Source organism: Wolffia australiana, chromosome 3, assembly GCF_029677425.1.
Source record: "Wolffia australiana isolate 7733 chromosome 3, ASM2967742v1".
Lineage (NCBI taxonomy): Eukaryota > Viridiplantae > Streptophyta > Magnoliopsida > Alismatales > Araceae > Wolffia > Wolffia australiana.
Window position 1 is genome coordinate 7,502,816 of NC_135837.1, and position 12,185 is coordinate 7,515,000.

A 12,185-nucleotide genomic window follows, 5' to 3' on the forward strand; every position below is an offset into this window, starting at 1 on the left:
TTCTGGACATTTGGACATATTATCCATTATTGAAGAAAATGAAAAAAAACAACAATATAAAAAATTTCAAACTAAAGCCTTATGTGAGTAAATACATTTGCCATCTAGGAATCACATTTTCTATTGAAGTGACTTAGTCAACTCAGACTTCAACTTCACAAGAATCCCATTTAAGATTTGAGTTTCTCCCACAATTTCAACCTGTTCACCTAAATCAATACTGATTAATTAACTTATCATGGAGAAGAAATATAAACCCATTCGCCTAATCACCTATTTTTATAGTAAAAACATATTTAAATTATTTTTCAACTTCTATGTCAGATATCTAAAAAAACAGGTGTACGACGCTGATACCCGCCATCGTAGTCTGACCCCAAAATGCATGCAGATAGCTTGAGAAATCGCAATTAATATTCATACCATTGCAACTGATATTCAATATCGTCATCTAGTTTCCAATACCCAGTTAGAGGAATACCATCTATATATAACCTTAAACAGAGACTGAGAGTAAAAACTAAACCACATTAGCGACCAAAAGACCACGTTAAAACCAAGCCCAAAGGACCAACATAAAGCTCCTCAAATCACTCAATCGTCGGCCCACGTTAAAGCGGAGGCACAACTCACCCCAAACAAACCCTAGCTGGCTCCCAACCCCACACATATATGTTAAATATTCCAATTTCTATGTTAAATATTGACAAAAACTGATATCAAACACGGATATCGTAGTCCAACCTGAGGCAAAGATGGACACTGATAGCTAAAAAATGGCGGCAGCGTAGCAACCAATATCCAGCCTCATCATCCAATTCAAAGACAGAATACCATCTACAGCCTTAACAAGAGACTTATGACTAAAAGCAAAACTGCAGTAACGGCCAAAGGACCACGTTAAAACCATAATTCCGGATCATCCAGGACGTGGACGATGGACAGGACGGGACAAAAATAGTCCTGTCTGATGTTTGGAATCAGTGCAGGGACGTGGACGGAATGGTTTTTTCATCCCAGGATGAAAACTGTCCTGTTTGGAGGTCTCGGGACGAATTTCCGTCCAGTTTTTTGTCCAACCTCGCGGACGGGATGATTTTTTCGTCCGGGGACGAAATAACCATCCCGTCCACGTCCCTGCCCTCTCTAGTTCCGGATCTTCCGAGACGTGGACGATGGACGAGTCGGGACAAAGATCGTCCGGTCCGACGTCCTGAGTCCGTGCAGGGACGCAGACGGGCCGGTTTTTTCATTGGAGTGGACGAAAACCATCCCGTGCGGAGGTATTCAGACGAAATTTCCATCCCGTGCGGAGGTATTCAGACGAAATTTCCATCCCGATTTTCGTCCAACCTCGCGGAGGGGACGATTTTTTCGTCCTAGGACGAAACAACCGTCCCGTCAGCGTCCATGCACTCTCTAGTTCAGGATCGTCCGGGACGTGGATGATGGACGGGATGAGACGAAGATCGTACCGTCCGACGTCTGGAATCAGTGCAGGGACGTGGACGGGATAGTTTTTACGTCTCAGGGCAAAAACTGTCCCGTTCAGAGGTCTCGGGACGAATTTCTATCCCGAATTTTGTTCAACCTTGCGGACGGGAACTATTTTTTCGTCCCAGGACGAAAAAACCATTCCGTCCGCGTCCCTGCACTCTCTAGTTCCGGATCATCCGCGATGTGGACGATAGACAGGACAGGACGCGGACGGAACCGTTTTTTCGACCGACACATCTGAACGGGACGGGACGTTTTTTCGTTCTAGTACGAAAAACCGTCCCGTCTCGTACCCCGCACTATACTCTTTTAAAACAAACCCCGGAGTGAGAGGACCAACACAAAGCTCCGCGAATCTCTCAACCGCCGGCGCACGTTAAACCGGCGGCACACCGCACCGCGAGCAAACCCTAGCTTACAGGTATAAATACCCCGCTTCCTCTCCCGACTTCTTTCCATTCGCCGAGATCGAGACCGCCATCGCCATAGCCGCCGTCGCCTCCGAGCTCGAGAGCGGACCTTCTCCAGCGCAGCCATGGCGGAAGTCCTCGTTCTGAAGGGCGTCCTCAAGGGCCACACCGACGCGGTGACCGCCATAGCCACGCCGATCGACAACTCCGACATGATCGTCTCCTCTTCCAGAGACAAATCCGTGATGCTCTGGCATCTCACCAAGGATTCAGCCCTCTCCGCCGAGGGCGGAGCTTCCACCAACTATGGCGTCCCCCGTCGCCGCCTCACCGGCCACTCCCACTTCGTTCAAGACGTTGTTCTCTCATCCGACGGCCAGTTCGCCCTTTCCGGCTCTTGGGACGGCGATCTCCGCCTTTGGGACCTTAACACCGGCGCCACCACTCGCCGCTTCGTCGGCCACTCCAAGGACGTGCTCTCCGTCGCCTTCTCCGTCGATAATCGCCAGATCGTCTCCGCCTCCCGCGATCGCACCATCAAGCTGTGGAACACCCTCGGGGAATGCAAGTACACGATTCAAGACGGGGAGAGCCACACCAATTGGGTCAGCTGCGTTCGATTCAGCCCTAATACCTACGTTCCCACCATTGTTTCCGGCTCTTGGGATCGATCCGTGAAGGTTTGGAATCTGAGCAACTGCAAGCTGAGGTACACTTTGACTGGGCATGGCGGGTATGTGAACACTGTGGCTGTTAGCCCGGATGGGTCTCTCTGCGCTAGCGGGGGGAAAGATGGGGTGACTTTGCTCTGGGATTTGGCGGAGGGGAAGAGGCTTTACTCGCTCGATGCTGGGTCTATCATCCACGCCTTGTGCTTCAGCCCCAACAGGTATTGGCTCTGCGCTGCTACTCAGGATAGTATCAAGATCTGGGACCTCGAGAGCAAGGTCATCGTGCAGGATCTCAAGCCCGAAGTCACCACCGGGAAGAATCAGGTTTGTGAATCGCCGTTAATAGTTTTTTATCTTTTTTTATGATTCCCACGAGATTTGATTTTGATTGTACGGTTATAGTCGGCAATGTGTGGTATATTTCCAATGGGTTCTTGTGGTTTGTGAATCGCCCTCAAAATTTAATCTTTTTATGGTTCCCACGAGATTAGATTTTGATCATACGGTTATCGGCGACAATGTATGGTTTATTTCCAATGCGTTATTGAGGTTTGTGAATCGCCCTCAAAATTTAATCTTTTTATGATTCTCACGAGATTAGATTATGATCATACGGTTATATTCGGCAATGTATGGTATATTTCCAATGGGGTTTTTGTGGTTGGTTGTTTCTACGGAGATAATGTTTAATCTTGCTTTACTTACCCCTGATTTCAGTTTTATACATTTGTAGTGTTATTTATGTCTACTAATTTGTATGGTTATCTATATTTGATCTATAATACTGACACCCTCTTGCACCTGGGTTCTCGATTTTATCCACATTCATGACTTGTTTCTGTTTCTTGTACCATCTGCTTATGATTATCACTGTTTCCACGCTTGGTTTTCTTATCCTGGAATACTGCACGATGAGATAAGAAGTTAAGTCCGACAATGATGCCTATTTACTCAAAATTTTTCTTCTAATTTTCATGTTTAATCACTGAGCTCTATGATGATAATGATCATACTGATTGTTGTTTTCCATACAAGAAAAACACGGTAGACAATAGTTTTAGATTGTTTATAGTTCAAGATGTTTTTTAGTCCTTGGAATGAGAAGTGTGCGATCTGATTGGGCATGCTATGTAAAATTATTTCTAAGAGTTTAAAAATTTCACTGTTTGATATGGTAAAATTTATTTATTTTTTACAGCTTTTGTACTGCACGAGCTTGAGTTGGAGCTCTGATGGGAGCACGCTCTTCACCGGATACACTGACGGTGTGATCCGAGTGTGGGGAATCAGCCGCGCCTACTAAAAAATATAAGTAGCAGCAGCCTCTGATTTTGTTTAGTTCTTCTGGTTGAGTTCTTCGTTAATGAACGTCCAGTGCCTTCTCAAATTCACGCAAGTCAATGTCTTTTTTTGAGATTCTTTATACTATTTACTCCTTTTGCTTCATTTTTGCTCTGTTTTATAGCCATTCCTTTGCCTAGAGGCTTGCATAATCCTTGTACTAATGAATATTAAATTATTAGCTAGTAGTGTATTTCGACTTTTGTTTTAGATGTACCCTTATTTACTCTCCTTTTATCACGGATAATTATGTGCGAATTAATCTTTGCAGCCGAATTGAAAATTACCGTTGAATATGTTATATACATAATAGTTTTGCAAGAATGGTTATATTCTTGGGCCGAGACTAGGTTTTCTACCAGCGAAAAAATATAAAATTGAAACAATTTACAATTTCAGTTTTTCGGAAGAAACCATATTCGAATTGGGCTGAACACGTTGCTTTTTTTTCGCTTTTTCAATTATTTCTTGGCATACTTTAATTACTGTTTTATAATTCTGTTATACATAATGTGTAAAACAAGTAAATAGTCGTCTCCATTAATATTTCAACTTGTACACAAAGGTGTGCCTGGCTAACTCGTCGGATTTTGTACCATTTTCTCTTTCATACTTTTTAAGTATCTGGTTATATTTTTATTTTTGCATAGTTAACTGGAAACATAATTACATTAAATATACGTTATTTCGTTAATGGGTTGGATATCTTTGTCAAAACAGTTTTATTATTCGATTTTTTAAAAAAGCGAGTATTAATTTCAGTCTGGTGTATGGACTTAATATCAGATGAATCACCATCGTTTGCGAAGTTTGGTTGCTGATAATATCCTGCTGATAATTACTTGAGACCTTTTGTAAATTGTGGGTTAGGGTTTTAGATTCATACAATATAACTATCTTTATTAGAGCACAGAGCGAATAAATTTAGAATCCACGTGGAACAAATAATGAATAAGTAAAATTTAGTTTCGGTGACCATTTTAAATACTTACTACATATTTTCCAATAAGTAAATCTAATTTAAAAAAACTAATCAGGTGAAAAATTGCAAAATGAAACTATTTTAAATACTTATTACACAATTCTTGCATGAGACCTAATTCATTACAAAATCTAAATAGTTTCTGGAATTGTTGTGGTAAGAAATACTACCAAATCCTATTTGAATGCCTATCCAGGTGTAGTGTTCGCCAGTCCCGATACTGGTACTGGATGCCGGTATCCGGACGGATGTTGTATCGGATAAGGGAAAGACATTTTCCGGTATATGGGTATCGCATATTGGTTACTACAGTACCGATATCCGATACTGACATCCGTCTTGATGTCGGCATCCATCTCCGTCTCAACGGGGCAGATGATGACATCGGATATCGGATGCGGATATTGAAAACCGATATCCACATCGAATTATACTTAAAAGAAGGCACGAGGAGCGGGAGCGAAAGACTTTCAACATAAGCATCTGTTGCTTGCGGGTCCTTGAGTATAGTAGGCGAGGGCATTTCCATCGCTCAGGATTCAATCCAGCCACAGGTTCCCCTGTGGCTACCTTGTTACGACTTCACCCCAGTCGAAGACCCCACCATGGTATGCGCCAAAAAGACCACCAAAAGCCTTTGTGGCACTAGTGGTACACAGAAGTCATGGGTGATCATTGGTCTGATGCTTCGGGCGAAACCAATTCCCAGGGTGTGACGGGCGGCGTGTACAGGGCCCGGGTACATATTCACCGCGGCATGCTGATCCGCGATTACTAGCGATTCCAACTTCATGTTCCCGAGTTACAGAGAACTCTTTATTTAATCATTATAATTAAATGTTACTCATTACACGTTGATTAACGTGGGTACGAGAGCAACATAAGAACTCTCTATTTGATCACTCATCTCGTATAATATATACAGTCGATTATTTTTAACTTCTTCCATATGGGATAACAGGATTCGGGTTTTGTGTTTAACTCAGAATCCCTTTATCCCATATGGAAGGAAATAGAAATCATTGTTTCTATTTATTGGACGGTGTACTCACATATTAAATAATTAATCTATATATTTGGGTCTTAAAATTGTAGCGATAGTTGATATAGATATTATTTTAACATTAAATATATTGTCGGCCTCATTTAATATATACAGAGAAACTTTTTTAATATCTTCCATGTGGGATAACGGGATTCTGAGTTTACATTAACTTTGAATCCTGTTATCCCATATGGAAGGAAAAAAAAAGCTTGCACTCTATATATTAACCCACATTGAATATAAATCAAAACCATACAACACGTATAAAACTAACAGGTAGAATGTGAAGCGTATATTATTATTATCGGTCGATACCGGATATCGATATCCGGTATCCGATACCCGTTTCGTCCTCACCCCCCCGATATCCGTCTACCCCTCAGAGACGGATATCGTCCGATATTCAATGTCCGGCACCGTCCCATTTTTTCCCGGATATCGGTTGTCCGATACCGGATATTGGACGGATATCGGTTGGGCGAACCCTAATCAGGTGCCTTGGGAGCACCAAGTGCTTGTCGATAGGGTTGATTGCGATGCCACAAATGGAGTGGAGTGGAAAGAATGAAATACTGCTGTTGATTGCGAAATTGACACGGGTATGACGTGATGTTTATGGATTTACCATCGCTATTAGAGAAAGAGATGAATGCAAATATGTGCCGATTAGCATGACGGTGAAAACTTATGCTGTCAATAATGAAAACATAGGAAAACAGATGAATACATTTGTCTAAAAAAGACGAAGATCATAACACCTTTCTCTTTACGTGCTCAATTTACCAAGTGGTGCTGACTCTTTTTCTTCACAAAATCACTTGGGCTGTAAGAATGAACCTAAACGAGTTTTTGAATGAGCAAATCACTCTTCTAATTATTATAAGGAATAAAAAAATGAAACTTCTCTTAAATTTCAACCGAAAACTCCTTTTGAACTGGTCGATAACACCATTTGAAGTTAGAGCAATCTCCCTTCATTTTTTTCTCTACTCATCACAGACTTCCAGCATGGTGCAGAATCATCAAATGCCCTAACGATTTTGTGTTGCAATCCACACTCGAAATTATGCTGCAATAATCAGAGGATGTGTGTGCTTTGATCCCCATGAAAACTTGCCAATGATTGTCCTATATTTGATGCCTAAATGGGATATGGACGTGTGTCCTAGAAAGCGTAAAAATGCCAATTAATGCATGGGAATCTGTGTTTCAATTGTCATAATCAATCTTGTTCTACCACATGCTTGCGAAAAGAGAACGAAGAAAAGATAACACTGTGGTTAGTTATTGAACCTTTATGGATGTTAACTTGCATGGAGGATGTGTCTTCATGACTAAAACATGGCTGTGTATTTTTAGAGAAGATTTTTTTTCTATTGGATGAGCCAATTACTTTGGTAAAAAGTGGTAATACAATTATATATATAAGACAGTGTCATAATCATTTGCTGATGTCATTGAGATATCTTCTATTAGAAGAGTGGATTAATTCATTAACATACCCTTTTTGACCCCTTAAAATATTTAAATAAATTCATAATTATATAGTCCGACTTCTAAAATTATTTTCTTGATGAAATTAATGTTATAAAATTTCATAAAATTTCATGAAATATCATGAAATAGGGAAAAAGCAGAATACTATTCTAAAAATATAATAAATCCCTAGATATATTTAAATATCCATATATATATTGACTTAGGAAATTATTTCATTTATGATGTTAGCGTCTTAAAATTGTGTGAAAGTACCATACTAATTGGCGAAAAAAAAATGTAATAAATCTTATTAAGGTTCAATAACATGAATTTATGATCATCTGAGTACAGTGAGCACATCAAATACATGAAGATGCTGCTAAGAAATAACATTTTTATGAATGTTGAATGCCCTCGATTTAATCATTTCTTATCCTTTAGCAATGACCATTTTTTGTCTTTGATTATCTAGACCTTGAAACAGAAGAATACAAGTACATATAGAGTTAAATATACAAATAAGATCTTTGACAAACATAATTCCGAGTACAATGTAGACACAATCCTTTATAGGAATGTATGAAAGGACCCCTAGTGATCTGGGAAGAGCTGATGGTGATGATGAGTGAAGCCCACTTCCTTCCAGGTATGATACTATAACCCTCGAATTACTCCATCTTACCGTTTGAAATGGTGGCGGGGCTCTCATCTCTAGGAAAAAATATCATTCTCTCACATACATCTAATCTATTTAATGTTTGGGGTCACCACTAAAGTTTGTCCGACCTAGTAAGATATTCTTATCCTCTTGTAGGAGCACAAAATATCATATTTGTATCAATGAAATGTGGTTCGGTCAAAAGAAAGTGCTGGGGCAGGTGAAAGATAATATTAAATGATACATAGATAGCTTAATTTCAAGAATATAAGGAAGAGCAGAACACCTGCAAAGGGTATAGCGAAAGATGAAGATGGTGAATAATATAGGCACATGTCTACCAAAGCAAGGGATGATAAATGAACTGTCAATGCTTGGGGAAAATTGCTTTATTTGAAAACAAGAAACCTCATAAATCTATTTTTTTCTTCTTTTTTTGATTTTCAGCTGATTCATTTTTTGTTTTTTGAAAAGGTTGAACATCAAAAGTATAATATATATTCAAAAAATATAGAAAGTGTTGGTGAAATAAAGAGCTCCTGTATAATTTATGCCATGCTAGTGAGAAAGAGAAAAGATAGATTGAGAAGATGCTGACGGAAGTAAAATAGGGGGATAAGAAGCAAATAATGTCATGAAATATTGAGATCACAAAAGGGGAGAAGAGAAAAAACTCTGGAGTAAAAATGTATCATAATTAAATTGTAGTCAGGGTAATTGGGAAGATATGGGTTTCAATCTGGGTAAGCAACAAGTGGGTGAAATGGTATAGAGTAATCTGGTGATATTGGGTGGAGATTATATATAGGTCTCATAACATACTTTTATGTGATTCAAGGAAATATGATTATATGTTTTAAGAGTTTCAGAAATACATATCCTTATCGCAAAATATTATTTAGCTAGAGGGAACCTAGGAAAATAAGTAGGTTTGGGTCATTGAAGGTGGTGGTGAAGTGGGGGGTTCAAACGACTCTCTTACAATGCATCCTGGACTATAGTAATTCTACAATTGATTTTCATGTTTGTTCTGTCACCCTTCGAGATATGCTTTCCATTTCAGAATCATCCACACATTGTCTAATATTATAGACTGTACCATCTAAAATATGTTTGTGATATACTCTCGGATCCCAAATTCTGGACACATACCTAATGTTCTAAGAGAAATGATCTTCCTATGGTAGGGTAGTGGAAATATCAAATAAGGTGTTCACCAATGACTTAGCCATGTATCAGGACCCCGATGGAAATTTAAAAGATATAATTATTTAAGAAGAAAATTACATATTTCTTGGGAAAATTTGGAAATCTAAAATTTTACACGTAACAGTACTATTTTCCAAAAGTTTTGAGATAAAATTTTCTACCTCAAGTATTTCTAACTTAGAGTACCATTATAGCTTGACGATGGAATTATGGTATATTACTACAACTTATTCCTCAAGTGAGGTGATATGATGAATAAATGACTTTGACACTATTCATTTTAACTCAAAACCTATTCCCCCATTGTGCGACAATAATGATGTAATTGCACAAGTAAAAGATCAAATGTTTTATTAACATTTAAAGAACTTATTGATGTACATTACATGATTAGGGAGATCATACCTAAAGGAGATGTCAAGACACAATAATTTTTGGGTTCTTGGGCTTTAGTTGAATGCTGAAAAACTGTTTTTCATGCATCAAAATCTATGAATGCTGAAAAACCGTCTTTCATGTAGCGGAACCTACTGAATGCTCGATTTTACTACTTTAAAATTTGAATATTCCATTGAGGTTTTTATTCATTAAAATTGAGATTAAATATCAAAAAATATTATCTTCATTAGGCCAAGGTGGGATGTAGGTTACCTAGCTCAAAGGGTCAGCCATCTGGGCAAGAGGCCAATACTGAAAAAAACGTGCTGATATGAAAAATTAACTAGAAAAGTGATCAGAAATAATACCATCAAACTTTACCTTAAGAAGAGACGTTAAACATTTTGGTATTTATATACCTGTCTATTTATATACGTGAGAAAGCCTTATACTTGGCCCAGCTCCGAGCCACAGTCCAAGTGATCCCAGTTTAATAGACACAAATATTCTCGTAAAATGTACATTTTACAAACATCATGAAAAGGGAATTAAATGTTCCGAAATACATTGCTCCTTATTGGTACCATGTCATTATTAATAAATTAATTATTTTAAAAAATAAAATAGATGATACAGTAGAAAATAATAGTTTTATCACATACCTAGAGAGAGGCAGATGTAAATCATAATAAATGATGAATATGACCAAGGAGCTCTACCAGATAGAGTATTAATGAAAGTTTTGTAAATAAGGTAAGCATACTTGTTTCTCACATTTTGAATCAATATGTGACTCATACTCCCTATCCCGGGTTTACGCAACTAACAACTTCGAGCGCTTGGCTCTCCCAGTTATTATAAACCCTACGGTGATTATGTTCCACACATTATGAAGCAATCATCCCTTGTAGATCAATATTATAGTTCCTTACGGATATGAGTGATGACAAAGTGATGGTCACATATCATGCTTAAACCTAAGACAGACAGTCCACTCCGTTTTATACATGATTTCTACCATATTTCAAGCACAATTAGTCCAGACATAAATATTTAAACATTATAAATTTTAGGAATTATATGATAAGTAATAAATCACATCTTAAAACATGCGGTAAAACACAAAATAATAATTTAGTTTAATCCAAATCTCATGAATATTTTGATGATACTCTATCTTGATATACAAATATCGTTGGATCAATTTTGGAATATTTCTAGAAAGATATAAAAAAGAAGGATAAATTTGACAAAAAATTCATGCATAATTAGTGCTTAATAAAATTTGAGTCTAAGAAATGCTTTATCCGATAAGTAGATGACCAGCTTCACCCTATTAATATTTAGTATATTTGATCTATATGATCATTCATCCTGATCCATGTTATGTGAGGATTTTCTATCTCCCTAGTTCTTGATCCAATGAATGCACTCTCCTCTTCTGATCCCCTAAACGCTTCTCAACATTCCACAAAATTCAAATTATCCTTATCAAGGGACATAATTATTACTATAGAGTCGTTTGAGAATTTTGGAAAATTCCCTTATCATAGACACTTCAATTTAAACCAATTGACTGATCTTCATATGATGCTGAGATCTAGATATTCCATTCAGGGTATCTGATATTGAGATTGAAGCTGAAGCGTAAACTAAGACTATCATCATATCATGCATGCTTAGCAGGCCTGCAAGGATAGGTTGACCAAACTTCTTTTAGAGCACCAAGTATAGGTTTCTCTTCTCATTGACTATCATCTCAAAAAAGTTTCACATAATTTGAATACTTTATGTTCTGACAGAAACCTAAGTTTTATCCTTCATTAGGATGGATTGATCATTTATTATCTGAATATAGTTAATATAATAAATCACACAAAAGGAATCATTTATTCTATAAAGATTCATTGGACATATGATTCAGAAATAAGCATTTTTTACATAAATAATGAAGCTCTGATGTCCTGTTTTCTAAATAATATGATCTTATTTTTCTTTCCCTAATATTCTTGATTACCATGCAATATATTTGATCTTTCTATCTACCACAACGTTTGCACCTTATCATAGAAACCCATGTAATAGTCATATACAAAATTTTGAATTAATAAAATAGAATTTAAATCCGCTTCAAAGTGATACAAATCATAACTCTGCATTTTTATAAGTATTGAAGGTAGTTCATATTTGACCATGAAGTGAATGTGGCAAATAATCAAATTAAGAATCTTAATTTACATGGCATAAATCATATGATCTCATCAAATAATAGTTAAAATTTCAGCTAATTTTTTTTCCTTTTGAGCGCTCAATGTTTCAATTAGTCATTGAACTAGTCAAATATTTTTGGAGATTAAGATATCAGAATATTTTTTCTGCAAAATTATCTATCCATGTAGTCAAATTTCTAAATATTAGATTGTGTAACATAGTCTACTTAACTTGGAAAATTATTACTGTCGATTGTATATTTTTCAATGTATCTCTTCCTATCTCATCTCTCCTCTACTTAATG

At 37.5% G+C, this 12,185-nt stretch overlaps 1 protein-coding gene and 1 pseudogene across 1 annotated transcript; one reads left to right on the top strand and one right to left on the bottom strand.

The window, feature by feature from the left end:
• The first annotated feature begins 1,938 nt into the window (after window positions 1-1,938).
• LOC144700827 (small ribosomal subunit protein RACK1-like) lies at window positions 1,939-4,024 on the top strand. Its single transcript, XM_078572377.1, has 2 exons — window positions 1,939-2,902; window positions 3,777-4,024. The coding sequence occupies exons 1-2, from the start codon at window positions 2,033-2,035 to the stop codon at window positions 3,879-3,881; spliced, it is 975 nt and encodes a 324-aa protein (XP_078428503.1). The 5' UTR covers window positions 1,939-2,032; the 3' UTR covers window positions 3,882-4,024.
• Window positions 4,025-5,446: 1,422 nt separating this feature from the next.
• Window positions 5,447-5,861, bottom strand: LOC144701529 (18S ribosomal RNA; annotated as a pseudogene).
• Between the last annotated feature and the right edge of the window lie 6,324 nt (window positions 5,862-12,185).